This window comes from Haliotis cracherodii, unplaced genomic scaffold (assembly GCF_022045235.1).
Source record: "Haliotis cracherodii isolate W230 unplaced genomic scaffold, xgHalCrac1.p SCAF_5, whole genome shotgun sequence".
Classification (NCBI taxonomy): domain Eukaryota; kingdom Metazoa; phylum Mollusca; class Gastropoda; order Lepetellida; family Haliotidae; genus Haliotis; species Haliotis cracherodii.
The window spans coordinates 24,658,757-24,684,297 of record NW_027266308.1 but is presented as its reverse complement, the minus strand read 5'-3'; the positions used below and the strand labels follow the sequence as shown (position 1 = coordinate 24,684,297).

Here is a 25,541-nt window from a genome sequence, read left to right as displayed (position 1 = left end):
GTTGTGATATTTTTCATTGAAACCAACGGAAATAGTCAGAAATTCCGATAAATACCGTTGTCGTTGTGCGTGATTTTGCGTCAGTCATGGCGTCACACAGGACGGAAATTTTGACAATTTCTGTTGAAAATATCAACCATTGCAATGTATCTATTTTAAGTTCCCTAATTCTCCATACGATTCTCTTCCCATGCATATTCTGAAATTGTTGTGCCAATGTATTCAATGAATAGACGAATGGATAGTTCAAAATAGGAGAAAATGCTACACTGTGTAAAATCTGAATTTTGCCCTGTTTACATTTCAAACAAGTGTAGTTTTTCGAGCACAGCGTTCGTTTTCACACCTAATTTATTTTGATTGATTTCATCTACACACTTTGTATTGGTGACAAGGACCATGTGTCATTTGCTTCTACTCTGTATGAGGAATTCAAGGATGTATGTATCGCAGCTGAGTATTAAATTAATGTGATGTTACAGGCATCTCATAACCGGTATATGTGAAACGTGATTTTGTAAACACTATCCAATATGACGGACTGTGACTGCTGCAGTTTGAATTTTATTCGACTTCACAGTGAGGGTTGAAGAGGAGGGACAAATATGTCCTTCTATCATCCAAGGGGAAAGCCTGTGTCAGTTTCTCTATTTCATAACATTTTTAGGAATTTTGTAAGCCTTCATTCTGGACAAGGTGTAAATGGACCTCGTTGCCCGAAAATCTATAAAATCTTCGGCCAACCTTTAGAATTCAGTACCGTATTCTAAAGGTGCTCCAAAATATAGAAGTGAATTCTTGTAAATAAATATGTCAACAATGCAGCTCTTTTAACCATTTAGAGGGCAGGATCTAATTGTTTTAGGTTTATGTGAATATACAAACGCAAACAAAATCATCGAATTTCAGAAATACAATTTTTCAAATATTTTCTGTCTTCACTTAGAATTCAACCCATGAACCACTTTTAATCTGCCTTAGCGCTCCAAAAAATTAGCGAGACTGTTGTCAGTTGATTTTGTTTGTCTATTTTCCACTCTATAAAATTGCCCGCCATCAGATTTTGGTTTAACCACAGCAAACGCAAGATGACACGCTTTTCACAGGTGTGTCCCTCCCTCCCCTGTATCGGTATATTAGCGTAGCCATTTTTGAAAATCACCGGATGTGACGTCAAATATACACGCTGAGTGTTTTTTATTTTGGCCTGTACCGGCTCCTAGCTTGGCGCAAGTTGACGACGCGCATAGGGAGCCGGGAACCAGCTTACAAAGCGCTAAGCTTGCGGCGCGTACAAAGCAGTGGAACCAGTTTAGCATTACTTCCCCCCGTCAACCCATCTACGCATGCGCGAAGCGGACATTTCAAAACTAAATTGGGGGTAATGGTATAACGAAAGTAAAGTCTGTAAACTTGATATTTGGTACTTGTGGCCTTGTGTTTTCAGGCATTTAACAATGAATCATACAGAGGAATATTCTGATGAATGGGAACTGAGCAAAGAAAATGTGAGACCGCGGAAACAAGGTCGCAATGTCTCCTCGCTGTCAGCTGCACTTCAACCGCAAGATGATCAAATGATGATCATCAAACAACAAAAACAGTAAGTCTAAACTATATACAATTATCTTAGACTACGTCTGTTGCCCTGTTGGTACAGTTTTCAGGCTGCCAGCTGTCGGGATGATAGTCAAGGTCCGATCAACCCATGGCTGCCTTTGATCAATGTTAATATATAGAACAAAGTAGGCATATGTGTCATTTTGAGCATCTGCTGAAGCTTAGAGCCATTAACATGATTCATGTTTGATTATGTTTATAATCAAGATTTATGATACTGCTTCACATATCTTACGTACCTTTTCGATCTTTGGGGTTAGTTGTGCTTGGGGTAAAGTAGGTTATCCCAAACTCTACCATTGTCTACCCTTAGGCTTTGAACCCCCCTTTCCAATCAAGCACCCTTTTGCGATCATAAGGGTTTGGTACACCTTTCCAATCAAATGCCCCTTCACAATCCTTTATTCCTTTACCATCCTTAGGGTTAACTGTGAGGTAGGGTATGGATTAACTATCTGTTGTAACAAAATAATTCAATGTAATTTGTGGAAACTGCATTGTCAACTTTTGAGGTTCACAGAGATGGCTACTGCGCATGTGCATAAACGTAAACAATCAGGTGCTGATTACTTGGTAAATGAGAACTAATTATTTGTGACAGCACCCGTGGTGAGGTGTTGGCTAATATTAGATAAACTCAGTTGCCTACCTTAGCTTCAAGCTGTCATCGCGAGTTCGATCCGAAATCCGAAAACGTGTGTCCGGTTAAGTGCACTACTCCTGATTTAACATTCCTGGTGATCTTTTGAAAACTATATATACTAAATTGTAATGTCTTTCCTAATTACAGAGTATTTGAAAGTGAGTTGCGGACATATGCAGGTCCCGATCCACTTGACACCTGGGACAGGTAAGCAGCAGCAATTTGATCATGTACATCATTCTCCGCATCTTTTTGTCACCTCGCATAACTAGAACATCATGAATCCCAATAATGAGGTAACTGAAAAGGGAACTCATACAGTCCATTGAATGTCATCATGGTCATACACAACATTGTTTAACGATAAATTATGCTAACATTTTATAAATGATTAATTCTGCATCATCTTGGACATGCTGAATGTGATATGGTGTATCAACAATGCTGCAAAGAACATGAAGACGTTGACTCCTTCAGTTTATCATGTCAGAGTATATTTGTCTTTTACTAGTGTTAGCCATGTTTACAAGTTTGTTATCTTATAATTATGTTTGTTTTCCATTCAGATACATTCGCTGGACAGATGAAGTATATCCTAAGGGTGGGAAAGTTGGCAAACTAAGAGCCTTGCTAGAGCGATGTGTTACAATTTTTAAAGATGAAGAGAAATACAAGAATGATCACAGATATGTTGACGCTTGGATAAAATTTGTGAGTTTTTACTATTTTAGTGGTCACGACTCCTTTCCGATCTTTAGTTCACCTTACAGTAATCTTGATTTGTGGAAGGTCTCTATGGTTGTTAAAATGGTCCGTATTTGGATAGATATAAGTCTTGACCTTGATCATTTTAAAGTACAGATTTGTTGTATCCTTTCTTGATGAATTGATGCAGCTTTAGGCTTGTCATCCCCTGATGTCTAAATGGTAACCTGTGAAGATCAGGGCAACCCATGCTTGTTGTAAGAGACGTCTAACGGGATTGGTTGGTTCTGCTTGCTGACTTTGTTGATGCAATATCATCATTTCCCAATTGCGTAGATCAATAATGCTCATGATATAAATCACTGGTTTGTCTGGTCCAGACTCGATTATTTACAGACAGCTTTCATAGCTTGAATATTACTGAGTGTGGCGTTAAACAACAAACAAACAATGCTAACATGATTTGTAATAAGTGACCACTGCAAAACTCATCTACTCAACACTTACATTGAATTATATCTGAACTCTGAATTCCAGGCCAACTTCTGCAATGATCCAGCAGAGATGTTTGCCTTCATGTTTGACCAGAGCATTGGTTGTGAGGTGTCCTTCCTGTACGATGCCTGGGCTACAGTGCTAGAGGATACAGGGAATACAAAGAAGGCAGATGCTATCTATCAAGAAGGGCTGCGAAGAAATGCTCAACCTGCTGAGTTCTTGATAAGAAAACACCAGTAAGTTACACTGATACAACCTAGTAATATACTTGTATGGGAAACAGACTTATTCAACAACTTGTTTTTGCTTAGTAAACAAGGGTAAACTATTTTGTTTGCCATTAAAACTGTTTTCAATATGTTAAAGTGAGTAAGTTGGTTTTAACACCATTTTTAACAGCATTCCTGTTTTATCACGGGGTGTCAGCTTAATATGGGAGGAGATCCCGAAGTGATGCAGGTCTCAGATCCTTACCACTTTGGTGAAACCCAGTCATAGGTTTCTGGCGTGCCCAAGGGATGCAACTCATCACAGCGTATTGCGGCACCTTAAACGACTGGGCCAAATAGGTATAGAATGCTCACATGGCAGACATTCAAAACCATTTACCCATGGATATTCTGTTGCCAAGTCTCCAGGGTCCGGTTCCACAAATCTATATTAGCACTTCAGCTGTAATAACTCTAGATATCTATCTAGACCTGCTCAGAGACTGATGTTCTTCCCCAAGGCTGCAGTAAATGTCAGTAAAACTTCCCAATTTAGTCTAGCTAATGTCACTGACTGCCTGTCTAACTTTGGCCACAGTACATCCAGGAACAAGCAGCTGCTGTGTTTAAGTGCTAACATTTGCACTTAATCGCTAATTATCACATCACTATTTGCTTAGGTAATCTGCTTATATTTGTTGGGTAGGTGGATGTTATCAATTTTGGATGACATTATGATATTTTATTTTGAGGTAGTGAATTTTTCCTGTGTTTTGTACAGAGAGTTTCAGGCTCGTGTTGCTCGTGGCCTGATGAGATCAGAGGTGATGGAAACAGAAGATAACCTCCTGGAAGAGGAACAGCGCACAGCTCTAGGCCCACTGAGAACTGTAGGAAGGCGCCACCAAGTTGGCACAGCCAGAACGGGAGCTGCCAAGAAATGTAAGTGTGGGAATAGGGGCAGTTGGGTAGCCTGGTGGTTAAAGTGTTCGCTCGTCACACCGAAGATATGGGTTCGATTCCCAACATGGGTACAATGTGTCAAACCCCTTTCTGGTGTCCCCCTTCGTGATATTGCTGGAATATTGCTAGTATGGGATTGCCAGCATACATCATGCTGTATTGTCAAATGTTCCTCAGAGAGGTTCTCAGGGTAGAATTTTGTTTAAGCATGAGCTGACTAGAATGTAGACACTCTATTTAATTATATATTTAGAGAGCATGATATTGGTGGCTTGATCATCGTCTACAGAGGATGTGAGAAGATGGTACAGTTATTGTTGTTACACTGGCAATAGGGGCTAAAACAAGGACAGGCCAGTTCAGAGTCAGTATGCTGTGTATGAGTGTGGAAGCCATGTAGAACAGTGTAGAACTGTGCATGGTATCTCACTGGGCTAGCAGTATAAAACTGTCATTAATCTGCAGTTGTACAAGCAGCCACACACACATGCATGCATGCACATTGTCATATTAGTGCAATGACTGTGATGTTAAATTCCATTTCACCTCGCCTCATATTTGTAGAAGTGAACACTGTTTGGGACCTTTTCAGCTTCGCATGGAGGTGTGGTAAAGTGTGACGCAAACAAGCCGAAACAGACAAGTGGTTCAGGCTTCCAGATCTACACTGATGAGAATGCAGAGATAGCCTGTAACCCCCAGCAGACCGGGGAGTGGGAGACTGTCCCCAAGACAGGCACCACCAACAGGGAGAATGAGCAGAAACCTGGTGTCTGGACAAAAGCTAGGGTAGGTGTCCTGATCTCATTAACCATTGTGGGAATATTTAGGCAGAATAGGTGACTCGATGCTTGTAAAGTACTCACGGAAATGAAAAAAACCCTGTTTTTCTCAATTAAAAAATCGACACAAAGTGTTACGTAGCTGTAAATACGAAATAACAAAACAACTCGAAAAGTACTAGTCTGGATTTGCTAGTTTGATCTCAGTGAACAATACAAAATGTACTTTACAGGAGGTAATTTGTCGGCACTTTCAACATTCAAAAATAAAACTAAGTCCAAATTGACATAGCAGAAACAGACTATAGGCATTATGCACCTGTTCACCTTGATCTACTTACAGCTGGTTATGCCCTGTTTCACAATAGTCTGTTTTATGTACAGTTTTACACACCTTTATGTGTAAAAAGGCATAAAAAAATTTGATACGCTGTATTTGTGCCACGGCCCAATTAGTACTAATTTAGTTGTTTGAATATTTACATATTTTGTACATTAACTGCATTTATTTAAGATCTGAGGTCGAAAAAACAGGGTTTTTTCATTTCCGTGAGTACTTTAGTAAATCTTATAAAAACCTGTCTCGGAATACCTTCTCTCCCCCCACCCCCCACTCTGCAGCTGATTCTGCAGATATACGGCATTCGACACCATGATATCTCACCAGACGCTCAATTTCCTATGGCTGACAGGTGATCAGAGCAGGAAGGGCACTTGTAGCGTGACAGGCGCTCAGACGATGAAGGGCACTTGGTGTGTGACAGGCTCTCGGCATTGGACAAGCTTTACCCAACTGAGAGGCTGTACGATGCTGATCGGGATGTTTGTGTCCTGTTGTGTCCCAAGGGCCTGAGGTTGAGCCCCAGATGGTACTATCCATGCTATCTGTGAAGGATAATGGGTTGTACTCCCATTCGGTCTTTCACCGCTCTCTGGCTGTTCACCCGGTTAACCACCCCCATAGTGGGGTTCCTCCACCGGAGGGGTGTCCGGTACTTCGCGTACCTGGACGACTTGCTAGTCGCAAATCGAATGACGGACACCCTGTCACGCCATCTCGTTTTCGCACGTCGGCTCTTGGAGCAATTGGGGTTGATTATCAATCTCCCCAAGAGCGAGTTAACCCCTTCTCAGAACTTGCAGTTCATCGGAGGTCGGTTCAACACAGTGTCCCATCGCCTCTTTGTCCCCCCAGACCGGTGGAACAAGATTCAGGCAATGATTGCCAAAGTCTTAGCGGTGCAACAGACTGTTCACTTTTGGGAACAGCTGTTAGGGCTACTTGTATCAGCCCAGGACTGCACCGAACGGGGTCGTCTCCAACTCTGCCCGCTGCAACGGTTTTTAATCCAGTTGTTAGCAACGGAGGTGAACAGTGCGACCGTCGCCCTCCCGGATCGGCTCCGACCGCCTCTGGAGTGGTGGACGGTCCCTTACAATGTCTTATCAGGAGTCTCTATGAGGCCCTACCGGGCCACGTTGAACCTGTATATAGACGCCTCTCTAGTGGGCTGGGGCGCCCATCTAGAGGGGGAGGGGAGCTCGGGGCTGTGGTGCGCAGACGAACTAGGTCTTCACATCAATTGTCTCGAGTTCAAGGCAGTGATCAACGCAGTCAATCACTGGAAGCATCGTCTCGTCGACGCCCGGCTCATGCTGGCGACCGACAACACGACGGTAGGGTCCTATGTGAACAAACTGGGGGGAACCCACAGTCACTCGCTACTCGATCTCACGTTCGAGTTTTACGCTCTGGTGGACAGTGTCCCGTGCCAGATACGCGCCTGTCACATCCCAGGTGTGCGGAACGTACTGGCCGATGCTCTATCGAGGCCTCGGGATCTGAGCCCCACAGAGTGGATGCTGAACCCAGTGGTGTTTCAGTGGCTGTGCGAACGTTTGGGTCGTCCGATGGTCGACCTGTTCGCAACGCGGTTCAACAATCAACTCCCGTTGTTTGTATCACCAGTCCCGGACCCGAGGGCCATCGATCACGATGCTCTCGCGTTAGACTGGACGGGCTTGGACGCTTATGCTTACCCGCCGACATCGTTGATACCACACATTCTAAGCCGGCTCCGAGGAGTTCGCTGTCGAATGTTACTGATCGCGCCCATGTGGCCGAACAGATCGTGGTACCCCGACTTGCTGACCCATGTCACGCAGTCGCCACTTCCTTTGATCCACCCTCACACCCGTCAGCTTCATCCAAACGCAGGGCAGTTCAATCTGCACGCGTGGATGTTGTCACCGAGCGTCTGAGGAGTAAAGGTTTTTCTCGCCGGGCGTCTCGGGCATACGTTAGTATGCATCGTGATTCTACCCAGAAGGTGTATAATGCACGTTGGGTTATTTTCACGAAGTGGTGTTGTAAACATCACATTCATTCGCCAGATAAGGTATCTGTGCAGGATATTGCTCCTTTCATGTCTCACTTACGAGAGACCCGGAAACTCCGGGGGTTCCATTGCCAACTATGTCTCGTCCGTTGCTACTGTACGGGACGTTGCTATGGGTACCAGTCTCTCCAAACAGCCGGTGATAACAGCATTTCTCCTCTCCTTTGCCACGGCGGCACGTGTATCCGACATTCATGCACTCAATGTCGCCAAGGTACGATTCGATAGGGGTGACGAAGGAGCGGTCCGCCTGGGCCTGCTCATGGGCTTCGTCGCCAAGAATCAGAGAATCGGGCAAACGGAGAGAGAATTCACTGTAAGATCACTCAAAGAAATCTTACATCCTGCTGATACTGAGGACAGAGCGCTGTGTCCGGTTAGGGCCCTTAAGTATTATCTTAAGGCTTCGAATGACCGTAGACAAGGGCGTGACCGTCTGTTCATATCGTGTAACTCTAATCGCACGGTTGACATAACTCGCAACTCGATTGCGTTATGGCTTCGTTCTGTCATCAATCTGGCGTACCGGTCTCGGGGGTTACCGGTAGCGTGGTCAAACCCGCATGAGATCAGGGCGCTAGCGGCAACATTTGCCCTACACTCGAATATCTCTGTTCGCAGAATATTACGAGGTTGTTACTGGCGTTCTGACTCGGTTTTTGCCAATCATTACCTCAAACAGGTCGCTGATGCCGTCGTGGGTAGATTTCGCTATAGCAGCAGTTGTGGGAGACAACAGCCTCGGTATAACAGTGGTAACGTATTACTTATAGAATATTCCGAATAGGAAAATTCTACAAAATCTCATAACTGCATCGACTGCCGTGCAGTGTACCATGTGTACAGTCATCTGGGCGTTGACAGCTGCTGAAGCTCAGTTGGACGTATAAGATAGCTACGCAATAAATCATAAGGAACAAAGGAGAATGAGGCATGGTTCGTTTCACAATAATACCTTGTTCTTTTATGACGTCTTTTCTAGAGATTTGGACATATGCTCGAAACTTGGCCTACAAAACAGAAATAAACTTACTTACTTACACTTCCCTTATTTATTTCTGAAGTACAATGGGCCCATTCTGACAATGAAATGAAGTAACCATGTCCTAATAATATCTGTTTACACTTTGCTTTTTACTATTCAAGTCTGATCATTGTCTAGGAAAGGGCTTGACACAGATGTGATAAGGTCTTACATTTGGTGCTCGAGTTTTCAATGAGCAATGTTCATAATGTCAATGTTGTACTTACCTGTGAAAATCCAGGTTAGAATAGGTCTTCAGCATCCCATACATGTCGTAAGTGGTGACAAACAGGATCGGGTGGTCAGACTCGCTGACTTGGTTGATGCATGTCATCTTTTCCGAGTTTCGTGAATTGATGCTCAAGATATCAATCACTGGATTGTCTAGCCCAGACTTGATTATGTACAGACCGCTGTCATTTAGCTGGAATATTGAAGGGTGTGGCTTTAAACAACAAACAAACAAAACATACTAACTTAACAGTATTATCTGTGTGACCCAACATGTCCACTCAGGTTCTGTGAATGTTAATGCTCTTCTTGAAACAGGTTCCCATGAAGAATGCAGCCCTGCTTGCAGCCAATGCCACCCCCAGTTTCACAGTCCATGTTGATGATTGTGTGGACCAACCTATGGTGTAAGCTTGGAAACTTTTCCTCTACCCACTATCAGAAATCCCCAGACAAAACATGTTTAGTAAACTATTTCTGGTACTGATAAACTAACAATTGCTAAATTATGCTTTAATACAACCATGTTATAACTAACATAAAAATAAAAATATACAACTGTATCTAAATCAAGGTCATGACTAGAAGTACATCCTCTCAGATCATTTTCACCTGTGATGACATAATATTCTCCTGGGCTATTTCAGGACACCACAGAAAGGATCAGTCCTTGACCCACAGGTGTTGAGGTATGTATAGTGCTAGCTGTTGTGATTGAACTGTCCAAATGCTACCCAGAGAGGCACGGATATCATGGGATTATTTTCCATGCTTATGAAATTTACTATTCAAAAGAAGTTACAGACTACCTGATTCTTACATATTACTTAGTCTGACATATTAACTTTAGTAACATGAAGGAATCGGGTGATCTTAACTTCTTTTGAGGAGTTTTGTCGGGATTTATAAAGATCCAGGTTAGAATACCCATGCTTGCTGTAATAGGCAACTATGCTTGCCGTAAGAGGGGACTAACAGGATCGGCGGTCAGGCTTGTTGACTTGGTTGATGCATGTCATCGTATCCCAATTGCGTAGATCGATGCTCACGATATCAGTCACTGGATAGTCTGGTCCAGGCTCAATTATTTACAGACCACCATCATATAGCTGTAATATTGCTGAGTGTTGTGTTAAACAACAAACAAATGGTAGGGATTTCTTATGATTATGGAAATGGTTATGTCGCTGTACTTTGTAGAATGTAACTACTTGTATTGTGTTGGTGTATACTGTATCTGCTTGTACTGTGGTGGTGTAGTGCTCGGAAGCCTGAGAAGCATGTCAACCCCCTAGCTCCCATGCAGCAGACCGCCCCGGCCGGGGGCCTGGAGATGAGGCCCATGTACAATAAGGGCAAGATCTACCGCGGCCTGGAGGAGTTTTCCTTTGAGGAGCTGCGAGGTGCACGCTGGCTGACCAAACAGAAGGCAAAGGAAGACCAGGACAGAAAGCTAGCAGAGGAGAGACAGAAAATAGAAGGTAAGACAGCTTGAACTCGGTAATACAGTGTGTGCCTGGACTTTTCTATTATTTCTGCAATTATTGACAATGAAGGGTTGAAAGTGGAGAAGTGCTTTAACATATGATAATATACTATGGGTAACTATCACTGACAAATGTTGAAGCTGACTTTAGCATTAATCTTCGCTCTCAAAATGATGCACTACATCCAAATGGGCAATCATTATCTGGGAAATGGCAAGTTCCCTCATACCAGTTTCAGTATTCAGAGGTAACACATATTCAAAGCTGATCATACTATCATACTGATCAGTGGATGTTTACTTGTAGAGGAGGCCATTCGTCTGAAGCAAGCAAGGGAAGAGCTGGTGAATTATCACCGCTCGATCCGTGAACAGTTACAGGCGGAGAAAGAGAAGATGATGGAGGATCTACGCAAGCAGATGGCATTGCAGCAGGAGCACCTAGAGAACCAGAGGTGGGAGATATTTCCTCCTTACACATGTGTTTAAACATACATGATGAAGCTGTTAAGAAAATTTAAGTCATGTCAGTTATTAGTTCTTCAAATTTGTTTCCAATACATAGATGATTTTATTGCAGGGATTTACCGGGGTTATTTATTTTGGGGATCCTGGGGACACAAAGCCTTTATTTGTAGGGTCCCGTCCCAGAGAAATGTAAAAGAATTGAATACAGTACTCTACCAAAAGTGACGTAAGATCGTGCATCCTCAGAGGCTATTAATAAGAAAAAGATATGGAGTTAACCAACTGAAACAAATTTACAGACACGTGAAGATCCTGGGTAGAATAGGTCTTCAGCAACCCATGCTTGCTGTAAAAGGCAATTATGCTTGTTGTAAGAGGCGACTAACAGGATCGGGTTGTCAGGCTCGATGACTTGGTTGATGCATGTCATTGATCCCAATTGCATGGATCGATGCTCATGATATCAATCACTGGATTGTCTGGTCCAGACTTGATTATTTACAGACTGCCGTCATATAGCTGGAATATTGCCGAGTGCGGCGTAAAATAACCAACCAACCAACAAATTTACAAGTGCTTGTGCTAGAAGATCGTGAAGTATTCGACTGTGTTTTATTTTTATATGATAGATTTAAATGGTATCAAATAATGAAATAGCAGCATTCATTCCTGCTCATGCTTACAAATTTCCTGCATCCACTGGCTGCAATTTTTATTTAAGTCAGACTAATTCTATTGTTTTCTGTTTTTAAATTTCTGGCCAGGGGCAAAAACTGGGTTCTGTGTTTTCTTGGTATGCAGAATTCTGTGACACAGGTCTTGATCCTAAAGCAATGTTAATGTCAATAACATGTATCAATTTGGATTTCCACCAAACCAAAGTTGATATGCAGTGATATAACTGAAATACTGTTCCAAGCAATGATAAATCCAACTCGTTCATTCACTTACTCTTTGTGTAGGCTCACACAGACGCAGCAGGCCCAGTGTGCCGTGGATCAGGATATTCAGCAGCATCTGCAGAGACAACTCAATATTAGCCACACCCCAGATACACAGGAGAAGAGCAGGTAAATACTGACACTCACGACAGATACACGGGACAACAGCAGGTAAATACTGACACTCACAACAGATACACAGGAGAACAGCAGGTAAATACTGACACTCACGACAGATACACAGGAGAACAGCAGGTAAATACTGACACTCATGACAGATACACGGGACAACAGCAGGTAAATACTGACACTCACGACAGATACACAGGAGAACAGCAGGTAAATACTGACACTCACGACAGATACACAGGAGTACAGCAGGTAAATACTGACACTCACTACAGATACACAGGAGAACAGCAGGTAAATACTGACACTCAAGACAGATACATGGGACAACAGCAGGTAAATACTGACACTCACAACACATACACAGGACAACAGTAGGTAAATACTGACACTCACGACAGATACACGGGAGAACAGCAGGTAAATACTGACACTCACTACAGATACACAGGGGAACAGCAGGTAAATACTGACACTCACGACAGATACACGGGACAACAGCAGGTAAATACTGACACTCACGACAGATACACGGGAGAACAGCAGGTAAATACTGACACTCACTACAGATACACAGGAGAACAGCAGGTAAACATGGTAAATACTGACACTCACGACAGATACACAGGACAACAGCAGGTAAATACTGACACTCACGACAGATACACATGAGTACAGCAGGTAAATACTGACACTCACGACAGATACACGGGAGAACAGCAGGTAAATACTGACACTCACTACAGATACACAGGAGAACAGCAGGTAAACATGGTAAATACTGACACTCACGACAGATACACAGGACAACAGCAGGTAAATACTGACACTCACAACAGATACACAGGAGAACAGCAGGTAAATACTGACACTCACGACAGATACACAGGACAACAGCAGGTAAATACTGACACTCACGACAGATACACATGAGTACAGCAGGTAAATACTGACGCTCACGACAGATACACAGGAGAACAGCAGGTAAATACTGACACTCACGACAGATACACGGGACAACAGCAGGTAAATACTGACACTCACGACAGATACACAGGAGAACAGCAGGTAAATACTGACACTCACGACAGATACACAGGAGTACAGCAGGTAAATACTGACACTCACGACAGATACACATGAGTACAGCAGGTAAATACTGACACTCACGACAGATACATAGGAGAACAGCAGGTAAATACTGACACTCACGACAGATACACGGGACAGCAGCAGGTAAATACTGACACTCACGACAGATACACGGGAGAACAGCAGGTAAATACTGACACTCACGACAGATACACAGGAGAACAGCAGGTAAATACTGACACTCACGACAGATACACAGGAGAACAGCAGGTAAATACTGACACTCACTACAGATACACGGGACAACAGCAGGTAAATACTGACACTCACGACAGATACACAAGAAAACAGCAGGTAAATACTGACACTCACGACAGATACACAAGAAAACAGCAGGTAAATGCTGCAACTCACACTCCAGATACACTGGACAACAGCAGGTAAATGCTACCACTCACACTCCAGATACACAGGACAACAGCAGGTAAATGCAGCCCCTCGCACTCCAGATACACAGGACAACAGCAGGTAAATGCTGCCACTCACACTCCAGATACACAGGACAACAGCAGGTAAATGCAGCCCCTCACTCTCCAGATACACAGGACAACAGCAGGTAAATGCTGCCACTCACACTCCAGATACACAGGACAACAGCAGGTAAATGCAGCTCCTCACACTCCAAATACACAGGACAACAGCAGGTAAATCCTGCCCCTCACACTCCAGATACACAGGACAACAGCAGGTAAATCCTGCCCCTCACACTCCAGATACATAGCACAACAGCAGATAAATGCAGCCCCTCACACTCCAGATACACATGACAACAGCAGGTAAATCCTGCCCCACACAATTTAGTTTATATCTAGACAACAGCAGATATTGAGATCCAAAATTGTCTTTTCAGTGAACGACTGACCCGCCAGCTCACCTTTGATGATATGACTTCCCATGGCAACACAGAGAATGTGCCCCCTGGTCTGTCAGCACAGTTGCTGGCATCACGAGATGCATGGAAGAAGAAGGAAGCCCACACGGACCCCTCCACCAGTCTCAACTCCAGCCAGAGGACACCAGTCTTCAATACTTCAGTCAGCTCCTGTCACTCTTCATCGGGGGCCAGGCCCAAGTCTCGGGGACCCACGCCAGACAGCAACAGTTTCTCACATGGACGGGGGGTCAGTGGTCTTGCAAAACTGTTTTTCATCATGATGCTCAAAAATACATTGAATGCACAAACGTTTGTCCAGAACATTTTGGAACAAGTTTGTCTGAAACTATGTGTATGTGTACCCTTGATAATTTCTATTGGTTTCTTGCCCCCAAATCTTTTCTTTCATACTTACAGAGTCACAATAAACTTACGGTCAATAAATTAATGTGAGTGATGAACCGTGGCCTAAAATGTTTATGAAATTAATGTGAGTAGATTACCTTTGAACTTGAAAACCTACCAAGCAAACAATAACATCAAGACTGCAGAATTAGAATACCACGATATAGTTTGAGAACTTCAACTGCTTGACATGTGATCCAAATCAATTAAATAAAAACAAAACAATTTCAAGTATGGCATTTTTGAATGGGATAGATGAGGCCATGTTGTTTCATGAGTTAGCCTAATACGTTGAGCGTCTTGAGGAATGTTATGTATTCACAACTGCTGTTACAGTGCTGTTTTCACTACGTGGGTGAGCAGTGTTTGTTCTTGTTATCATAAAAAATTTTTATGGGTTTCCAAAGGTGCAACTGACATAACTGCTTGATGAACTTGTGTGAAAGAAATGAACACACTTGCCACTGAACTTTGTTGGAAGCGCCTTCTAAATATAGCTGTATTACCTTTTTTTTTGTGAATATGACTTGACAGTGTACTCCAATATTTCCAGATAAAAATGTGTCACTTTATTAATGCAAAAAAGGGACACACATCTTGTGCATTAATTTCATGAATCATGATTTTCATTACAGGATTTTCTCTTTATATGCAAATTCTAATGTCCATTTGCTTGTTTCCATGGTAAACGTTGCTGTTTCAGAGTTTAGTTGCCCCATCTCCTACTGTGAACACTCAGGAAGCACTGAAGGTTGTCCGGGGAATGTTCAACGCCTCTCTGGACTGTGAGAAACAGTATGGCTGGCCTGGTGAGGAACCCACGGGAGAAGTCAGTGGAGGTGAGATAGATCCTGCCTTGTCATGGGGTACTGGGGCAGATTAGGTCCAGAGTACCATGCTTGTCATTCGACTAAACTGACAAATACATGGCCTGGTTTAATGTCTTGGATATAGGTTGTTGCTCTTGCAGTTAAAGTTTGATATGTATCATGTGTCATTTGTAATACCTCTGTAAAGAATCTTGCAATTCCATTTGTTAATTCATACAACATAATGAAACAATAAATTTCAATGTGGACACCAAATTGTGTAACTGACACTGACCTCAAATATTGCCTCATCACAAGATCAATATTGTCCTGTCACGCGTCTGCTAGAAAACAAGATGGCATCAGGTACTAACATTTCATGGTTCACAGCTAAGTTACTGTTATGAAACAGAGACTTCATGAACTTTAAAATGAATTTTTATGTAACAAAATAAAAGATTACTGTTTACAAGGTCAATATGCAATAACAAGGACCGCCGGATGGGACCCCTCAGGCGGTCAGACTGCCTCAGGGGTTGGGACCTTGTTTTCATATAAATATTTGTAGTATCATGTATCGCAATACAGGTGTGTATGTAACGTGTATTGTATGGAAGGCCACATATTGTAGTGCGTCAGATTTTGTGTAACGTTTCACCCTTATTACTTACTGTGACTTAAAACAACATTCTCTTACCAATTTTCTCGGAATTCATCTTCTGGTTCAGAACATGTATGGGTATTTACAGTCAGTGTTTATGTTTTTTTAGCTCCTGCTGCTGTGATAGCCCCTGTTGGCAGTCAGCCCTTCGCCATCTATGATGAATCAGAAGAGCAAGCTGTGCCAATGATTGCTCAACAGGATCCAGCTGTTGACAAAGAGAACACGTGAGTGATTGTCAGTTTGTAATGAATTGGCCTCCCTCTTGTTGACCCTTCACGTTTTGACATATCTGATGCAACACTTGGCTGATCAAGTTTCATTGATGATCCAATCAATGTTTTGTTTAAGCAGTGAAGAATATACATGAAAGGTACACTGTTGTGACAAGATTTAATAGGCTGAAAGGGTAGCCTTGTGGTTAAAGCGTTTGCTTTTCATGCCGAAGACTCAAGTTCGATTCCCCACATAGGTACAATGTAGGAATCCTGAAAACCATGAAATCAAGTAAAACCATACTTGCTCACTCACTCACTTGAGAATGGTAGTGATATTGTTTGATGTTAACTTCCAGGCCCCCAAAAGATTACAGACCTGCTCCTCGGCGCCACAACTTGTCTGGTTACCTGCAGCCATCAAAAGGTCTCCCTGTCGACCCTGATGGGGAGCAGGATATAGTCATGGTGGAAACTGTCAAGGTAGGCACATCTCTCCATCCCTCAGTGAAGCCACCTCTGTCTTCATCCCCAGCGACCGATATGAAAGGGAATAGGTTGTTCTGATGATTTGGCTTGCTGACTGTGCCATGAAACAACATTCACTCAGCCCTACCATGTTCAACGAAGGGGTCTCTTCAAAGTCCATTTATACTGTGCCAAATCCCATCACCAAGTGAATGCTCATGGTGCTACATTATCATTACCCCGATCAATGGATCAATGTGCTGTCAATTTTCATTCTCAGCCCCCAGGAATAGACAACCCAAGCTGCCTGTGAGGCACTAGAAGGTTAACAGTCACCTTACAATCCCATCCTACTTTTACCTTCCCTAGCTTGAACTCATTTCTGAAGCAATAAATGTTTCACACTATGCATTTGTCTTTCTACTTCGATCCTAAGTGGAAAACATGCTTCAAGTTAAATAAAGGTTCTAAACAACAATTCACCTGAACATATCTCACATCACCATGGTCACCTCCCAACAACCTAGGTCATACACATCTGTATGCTGATTGACCTACACACGCTGAACACATGATTTCCCTAGCCAACTCATTCTCTTGCTAACTGCCTCTTAGGATAGAAGAAGAAAGAGAAATGCATAGTGTGAGATAAGATAAGTGTATGAATATACAATTTATTGTAAAATTAACTGAAAATGTCTCTTACTCGTGCTGGAGGTCCAAAACCCAAAATTAAAAAAGTCTGTTTGTTCAGGTTATGTCAGGAGACGATTCTCCCGAAGACTACATCGAACACATGCCCATGACTGACATGACACTGGCGACCGTTGGATCTAGTGAGAGCTTTGCTTCTGCCGCCTGTCTTGCATCCACCCCTTATTTATCAATGGGGAAGTTACCACAGCTGCCGAACCCCCCACTCAGCCAAATCAAGGCACCCCAGGAACATCCTGATGACAGGTCACCTAAGACTCTGCAGAACACACAGCAGCCAAGCTTTGATGTTAGTATTGCACCACCATCTAAAACATCTCTCAGGTGAGTACTCAGCATTAGTCCTAAACTGGAACAATATAGAATTATTTTGTTACACCTCTTTTAAGAATCTTACAGTTCCATTGGTTAATCTGTGTTAGAGGACAAAACAATACATTTCAATGTAGACCCCGCAATCATTGATTTGTCACATGAGTGGAATTGACTTGTCATGTCATGAATATTGACGTGGCTGCTGGAAAACAAGATGGAATCTGGTACAAACATTTCACTGTTTGCAGCTGAGTTACTGTTATGAAACAGAGGATGGTTTAAAGGCTTCATAAAGTTTAAAGTGAATTTCAATATAACAAAACGAATGATTACTCTTGACGAGGTAAATATGTGAAAACAAGGACCCTCGGACCCGACCCCTGCTGTGGTCAGACTTGATCTCGGCCAGTAGACTAAGTCTGGTCAGAACACCTCAGGGATGGGGTCCTCAGGACCTTGTTTTCACATATTGACCCCATCAAGAGTAATTATTTTTAAAATGATGTGTGTATGCCAATAGTAAAGTATGTTAGCCTTTGTAGTGAAGCATGTCAGTTCAGAAACTATCTTTGTTTAGTCCTATCTTTGAGGGGAGTACCGAGGGCAGTGGTGAAGAGTCCAGGTGTCATCCCAGCCACCTCACCTCTAAACACCATGTGACCACCACAGAACTTTGTCCTGGCACCATCTCGGACAATCACATGCATCACGAGATTGACATTGCTGACTATGTGGCACCTGAGCCGGATGAGAAGACAGAAGCACTGCTGTCTATGTCCATAATGATCAACCCTCATGACCCTTTTGACCAAGCCGAGATTGATGAAGTCTTGTCCAGTCTGGAACGCCCTTTAGAAGAATACAGGAACTACTATCGTATCAATGCACCCTTGCCTCATATGATCACTTCATTTGTTCTTCTAGGTAAGCGTTCCTGGGATTTAATATTAACCTATCTCACAAATAATGTGCCCTGTTATTAAAGGTTTCTTTAAGAGTGAAACTACTTAAGTCACGAAGAACAATTTCAACATGCACTCAAGTTGATATGTCAAGTCCAGACTAGCATTTTCCCCCCAAATATTTGTGTGATAGCAAGCGATAACGGCATGAATCGTTAGAAACTCTGCACTGTTGACAATAGAATTGAATGAGCGAATGATTTGTCTCTTTCCAGGAACAGAGACCTACAACATCTCAAAATGTATTGGTGAAGGTGGTTTTGGCAGTGTGTACAAGGGAAGATTATTTGACATGGACAACTTGGATGATTTATGTGACATGGAGGGGGAGGAAAAAGCTCTCAAGGTAGGCAATACAATGAGGTCTTAACCTTGGTTCAACATCACTTATACATTCCAGTATTTCATTCGTATGTATATAATAAAAAGAGATCTTAACCTTCTTTCAGTGTAAGCAAAAGCATGAGGTCATAACCTTCTGTCCATGTAAGCAAAACAATGAGGCCATAATAACCACATAGTCCATGTAAGCAATATTGTGAGGCCCCAATTATCACTTCTCTCAAGTTAAGCAATATCACTCTGTCTTGGTCTCCTTTTCATCCCCTGCCGGGCCAGAATGGCTAAAGGGGGATAATGTCGTGGCACAGTCCGTCCGTCTGTCCTTTTGTCCGTCCGTCCCACAGAGGGTACTAAGCTTGTGAAATCAACTCCTCCTACAGTTTCCAGAGAATATCCCTGACACTCTACACACAAGATGTCGACATGTTGATGATTCGCATATCGCAGTCCCGTTTCATTTTGACGAATTTTGACAGAGTTACTGTCCCTGTTTTATGGAGCTTCATTTGCCTAATTGTGAGAGAGGGTACTAAGCTTGTGAAATCAACTCCTCCTCCAGCTTTTAGAGAATATCCCTGACACTCTACACACAAGATGTCGACATGTTGATGATACGCATATCGCAGTCCCGGTTCATTTCGACAAATTGTGACAGAGTTACCGCCCCTCTTTTACGGAGCTACATGAAATCTACTCCTCCTCCAGTTTCCAGAGAATAACACAATATCTAACTATAACTATAACTTTAGTTAGTTTCCTTGTATAAGGCTTTTGTGCGTGAGCTACATCCTTATGACATTAGCATTCAGACTGGATTACTCCCAGCAAAATGTTCTGCACAATTTGTTTCAAATGCAGTGCCATCTACTGATTTTATTTCATAAAATATAAAGAAAATATAAACTCGTTAAAACAATTCATGCAGGGGATGTTGTGCTCTCAGAGCACTCTTGTCTGTCTATGCAATATCATGAGGCCTTGTTGATTACGTAGCTGATCTATTTTATGTATAAAATCTGACAGATTTAAACTGACATGGAAATAGCTTTAAAACTGCCGAAGGAACATCCCCATGTTACCAAGCATTACTGTTTCAGAAATTACTAGGAAGACAAACCCAGTCTCATGTTTACACCTCTTGTACCTCTTGACTTGAGACCATCAGCTCGGGCAATCAATGTCAGACAATGTAAGGTTTGCAGGTAGTTCACTGAGGACTTCCTTCCTACAGCGTCAACCATTAAGCTTCCTGGCTGTTATTTCTTTATTCATGCCATCTTCACTTTCTTGAATGAAATGGAGATTTTTGTTTGGCAGGTTCAGAAGCCGGCTTGTCCCTGGGAGTTCTACATCTGCAATCAGATCAGTGAGCGCTTGAAGGAAATCTGTGACCCCATGGATGTGGTAAGCTCCATCATTCTGTTCTATGTACTATTAGTGATAGAGGTAACACCGGCTGTAAGTGGTACAGGTAACACTGGCTGTAAATGGTACAGGTAACACCTGCTGTAATTGGCACAGGTAACGCCTGCTGTAAGGGGTACAGGCAACACCTGCTGTAAGTGGTACAGGCAACACCTGCTGTAAGGGGTACAGGCAACACCTGCTGTAAGTGGTACAGGCAACACCTGCTGTAATTGGTAAAGGTAACACCGGCTGTAAGTGGTACAGGCAACACCTGCTGTAATTGGTACAGGCAACACCTGCTGTAAGGGGTACAGGCAACACCTGCTGTAATTGGTAAAGGTAACACCGGCTGTAAGTGGTACACGTAACACCTGCTGTATGTCACATTGTGTTTTTCAGAGTGATTCCCTGATGACTATCGACAAGGGTTATTTCTATGATGATGGCAGCTGTCTCATCAGTACATTACACACCAAAGGTTCCCTGCTGGTAGGTAACACCCTATGGTTTCTTCTGTCTCTGCTCTTGTCTAAGGGTAAACTTTCTGAACAGAATTGTTTCTAGACATCCGGCGCCTTCCTACGTTGTATATGAAATAGTAATAAATGGCTTTGTTCTTTGTAGTCGCTGGTGAACTATGTCCGCTTACAGTCCACGCTGCGTAACGACATGGAGCCGCTTGTGATGTTCATGACGATTGAGATGATGCATATGTTGGAGAAACTGCACAAATGTCACATCATTCATGGAGACATCAAACCTGATAACTTCCTCATCAGAGACATGTAAGGTTACCCTAGGCATAGACTGGGCATGACTGATTCTGCTCAGGCATGCTACTATAGGACTTAAATAAATTCATAAATAATCCTCTGATATGAGCTCCCTCGGAGACTGAGGCACCAGTGGTGGGACAGTATGATTTGGATTCAGGCCCTATTCAGTATGGTGACATTTAAGTGTAGGCATGTCTTGTAATGGATCCAGGGGCGGGCGGGTAACCTAGTGGTTAAACGATAGCTCGTCACGCCGAAGACCCGGGTTCGATTCCCGACATGGGTACATTGTGTGAAGCCCATTTCTGGTGTCCCCCGCCGTGATATTGCTGGAATATTGCTAAAAGCGGGGTAAAACCATACTCACTCACTCACTGTAATGAATCCATCTCTGCTTGTATTGTAAAACAGTTTAGTGTAGGTATGTCTTTTAATTGATCAAAACAGTTTAGTGTAGGTATGTATTGTGCTGGATCCAGCCCTGCTTGTATGGTGAGACAGTTTAGTGTAGGTATGTATTGTGCTGGATCCAGCCCTGCTTGTATGGTGAGACAGTTTAGTGTAGGTATGTATTGTGCTGGATCCAGCCCTGCTTGTATGGTGAGACAGTTTAGTGTAGGTATGTATTGTGCTGGATCCAGCCCTGCTTGTATGGTGAGACAGTTTAGTGTAGGTATGTATTGTGCTGGATCCTGCCCTGGTTGTATGGTGAGACAGTTTAGTGTAGGTATGTATTGTGCTGGATCCAGCCCTGCTTGTATGGGGAGACAGTTTAGTGTAGGTATGTATTGTGCTTGCTTCAGACCCTGCCTGTTTGGTGAGACTACAAAGGAAGAAGTATTTGGCCACTCTACTCAAACTCTGAAGCTGATCGACTTTGGGCGCAGCATCGACATGACCAGATACCCTCCTGGCACCACCTTCCTGGCAAAGAACACAACGACTGGCTTCCAGTGTATTGAGATGAGGACCGACATGCCCTGGACATATCAGGTTTGAACTCAACTCCAATCTTCGTCATGTTTATTATCTGTGGCTCATAGGCTCATTTTAGGTCACCTGACTAAGAGTCAAGTGAGCTTATGTCCACATCCTCTCTTTTCTAATAGTGATTTGCATGTTTTTGCAACCCATGCTTGCCGTAAAAGGCGACTATGCTTGTTGTAAGAGGCGACACACGGGATCGGGTGGTCAGGTTTGCTGAGTTGGCTAATGCATGTCATCGATTCCAATTGTGTGGATCGATGCTCATGATATAAATCACTGGATTGTCTGGTCCAAACTTGATTATTTACAGACTGAGATTATATAGCTGGAATATTGCTGAGTGTGGTGTTAAACAGCAAACAACAAAAAACAAAAAAAAGCATGTATTTTCATGATGATTTTACTTTTGTTAGAAAGTACCACTTGAATGAAACAAGACCCAGGCATTAAGAATCCTTTGTGATGCAAATAGTTGTGTAAATACCAGTCTATGTATGCAGATGCAAAATAAATCTCATCGAAAATAGGATTAGCCAATATTATGTACACCATGCTATAACTATTTGTGTCATGAAGGAAATGTTAATTTCTAAATGGATACATTTATCATGTTTATAGTGTTATACAGTACAGTTGTCCCATTCATTTTATGTTAACAAGTGATCTATGTAAGCACTCGTTTCATTTTCCACCTTTGGGATTTTCGGGTTAGAAAAGGTCCCCCAGCAACCTTTGCTGGTCATGGGAGGGAACTTAATGAATTGGGTGTTCAGGCTGTGTTTTGCTTACAATATCAGTCACTGTATTGTCTGGTTCGGTTGTTTCAGTCTTGTTATTTACAAGCCGTGCTGGGTTCGGCGTTAAACAGCAAACAAAATGTTTCCTTTTCATGGCCTTTTGAAATGACTGTGACAGTAGTTGATTGTTTTTCAGACTGACCTGTTTGGATTGATTGGTACGATACATGTTCTGGTGTTCTGTGACTACATGAAGGTGTACCAGTCACAAGGCGTGTGGCACATGACAAGCAGCTTCCAGAGGTAGGATTTCATGATGTTTTTATGTCCCCAAATGGAGTGGAGAAACATTGTTTTTGGATTAGTTCCTGTTGGTGTTGGCATTCCCATCCTATTCCAAGCCAAAACTTCAACATCGTTCAATGTTTTTCTTAGCATATGCATTGCTCATGAGCTTAACTGCTGCCTTTTGCCGTTATGAATTTTTTCTAAAATTTATTTTGTTATGTTTCTATGGAAACAATTTAGACTTCGTCTCAAACAACTTTAGACTTCGTTACATAGCCCTAACTCTCAAACCAATGAATAATGTTTTTACGTATCCTGCATTACTTATTAATGCATTCACTGCTTACCTTACGACAACAAGAAGGACAGCGTAACTGCGATGGTCCTGGGCGAAGAGATAAAGTTGTTGTTCTGAAGTCCCACAGGCAGGGATGTGAAGAAGGTGACCTTAGGTGTCATCAAGGTCACATGACCGCGAGGGTGGTCAGTAAAAGTGGGATTTCAGAACAACTTATCTCTTCACCCACGACCATCGCTGTTATGCTGTCGTTCTTGTTGTAAAAAAAATATTTAGATTTTACTAAGTTTTGTATTTAACTATACATGTGCAATGACCACATTGCTCAATAAAATTAAAATTTGAAAAACATGGAAAGGCAATATTTCTTCAGGGATTTGGGGGGTTTATCTTTGCAAATGGACACATTCTAGTCTTGTGTGTTATTTGGAGTGACTGGTGAGCAGATCAAGTTTTATTAGGGACCTATTCTTATTGCCTAGAACACATCTAGGTCTTTGAGTGGCATTTAAGAATTGGCTATGCAACTTATAACAAAATAGTATGAACGATCACATTCTTTATTATAATACAATTGTAGCAATTGTTGATTCTAACACTTGCTTAAATATGGTGTTTGAATCTATTGTCTCATCTCTCCTCAGGAAGTGGAATGTTGGTCTTTGGAAGAGTGTGTTCCATCGACTTCTCAACATACCCAGCTGTGATGAGTTGCCGGACCTGGCTGCCATCCGCTGTGAGCTGGAGGACTACTTCATGGCGAATCTTGTTACTAAGTACAACCAGGTGGCGCTCCACATCACCACTCAACTAGGTGAAAAAGTGAAAAACTGAGTGATGCCTACAACCACTTGGCTCTAAGTGTTGCCATGTGTGACTATGCTTGTTGTAAGAGGCGACTAACGGGATTGGGTGGTCAGACGCGCTGACTTGGTCGATACATGTCATTGTATCCTAATTGCGTGGACCGATGCTCATGATGTCAATCATTGGATTGTCTGGTCAAGACTCGATTATTTACAGACCGCTGTCATATAGCTGGAATATTGCTGAGTGGGGAGCAAAACAACAAACAAACAATTAAACCACAGGTTCATTTATCACCGTGGAAACAAGTATTCTAAAACACAGTACCAGTTCTCTAAAGCATGGGTGGATGTATCACCATGGAAACAGTGTACCAGTATTCTACAACACGGATATAGATCTCCATGAAAACATTGTATAGTGCTTCAAAATACCTTTGTGTGTATCTCCATGGAAACAGCATACTAGTTCTCTACAACACAGGTGGATGTATCACCTTGGAAACGATGTACCAGTGCTCTACAACACATGTATGTATATCTCCATGGAAACATTGTACCAGTACTTCAAAAAGACCTGTGTTACATCTCCATGGAAACAGCATACAGGTACTTTAAACAGGTGCATGTATCTCTGTGGGACTTATCTCTAGAATGCAAGGAATATATGTAATTCAGGGAGAAAGCTTACTTTAGAACACAGGTATCTATATTTCCATTGAAACTTCTTCCTCTTGAATCAAGGGGCATGTTTATCCAAGGAAAATGGCTTGCTCTAAGTTGAAAACAGAGCCATGAACCTCCAAGAAAATGTTTACTCAAAACCACATCCAATGATCCATGTCACTCAGAGAGACAGTTTCTGAACACAAATACCTGTATTACCAAGGAAACAGCTTTTTCCGGAATGCAAGGACATGTATTGTGGAGATTACAGCGGTAGAAACTAACATTTTTAGTCCACTAGTCTTTATAATGATAACATATAGCAAAACCCTTAAAATGGCAAATTTCTACTAGTCCTCATGATACCTCAACTATTGGTCAGTTTTGCAAGAACTACAGGACTAGTGCCAATTTCTAACACTGGATTACCTTCTAGTAGATCAACTAGGGAGTGTTTGACTCCTGCTGACTGTGGGCATCCTCTATCTGGATACTGAGTGTGCAGGCATGTAGGGGAGTATATATGTGAATGTGAACTGGTGGGATTGGCTGCAGAGTATA

At 42.5% G+C, this 25,541-nt stretch overlaps 1 protein-coding gene across 1 annotated transcript; it reads left to right on the top strand.

The window, feature by feature from the left end:
* The first annotated feature begins 1,372 nt into the window (after nucleotides 1-1,372).
* Nucleotides 1,373-25,541, top strand: LOC139442740 (mitotic checkpoint serine/threonine-protein kinase BUB1-like). The gene is made up of 24 exons (XM_071223621.1): nucleotides 1,373-1,603; nucleotides 2,411-2,470; nucleotides 2,830-2,974; nucleotides 3,506-3,702; nucleotides 4,457-4,617; nucleotides 5,231-5,427; nucleotides 9,393-9,481; nucleotides 9,722-9,763; nucleotides 10,335-10,555; nucleotides 10,868-11,015; nucleotides 11,991-12,098; nucleotides 14,101-14,371; nucleotides 15,233-15,368; nucleotides 16,109-16,226; nucleotides 16,574-16,697; nucleotides 17,437-17,720; nucleotides 18,289-18,635; nucleotides 18,889-19,019; nucleotides 20,333-20,419; nucleotides 20,822-20,911; nucleotides 21,047-21,207; nucleotides 22,002-22,191; nucleotides 23,119-23,225; nucleotides 24,153-25,541. The coding sequence occupies exons 1-24, from the start codon at nucleotides 1,458-1,460 to the stop codon at nucleotides 24,340-24,342; spliced, it is 3,750 nt and encodes a 1,249-aa protein (XP_071079722.1). The 5' UTR covers nucleotides 1,373-1,457; the 3' UTR covers nucleotides 24,343-25,541.

What these genes read in the sequence shown, in the direction of transcription:
- LOC139442740 (XM_071223621.1), top strand. Translation starts at nt 1,458, where the DNA reads ATGAATCATACAGAGGAATATTCTGATGAATGGGAACTGAGCAAAGAA. An exon ending in GTGTCTGGACAAAAGCTAGG is followed by an intron (nt 5,428 to 9,392) that starts GTAGGTGTCCTG and finishes TTCTTGAAACAG; the next exon opens with GTTCCCATGAAGAATGCAGC. An exon ending in CACTTCATTTGTTCTTCTAG is followed by an intron (nt 18,636 to 18,888) that starts GTAAGCGTTCCT and finishes GTCTCTTTCCAG; the next exon opens with GAACAGAGACCTACAACATC.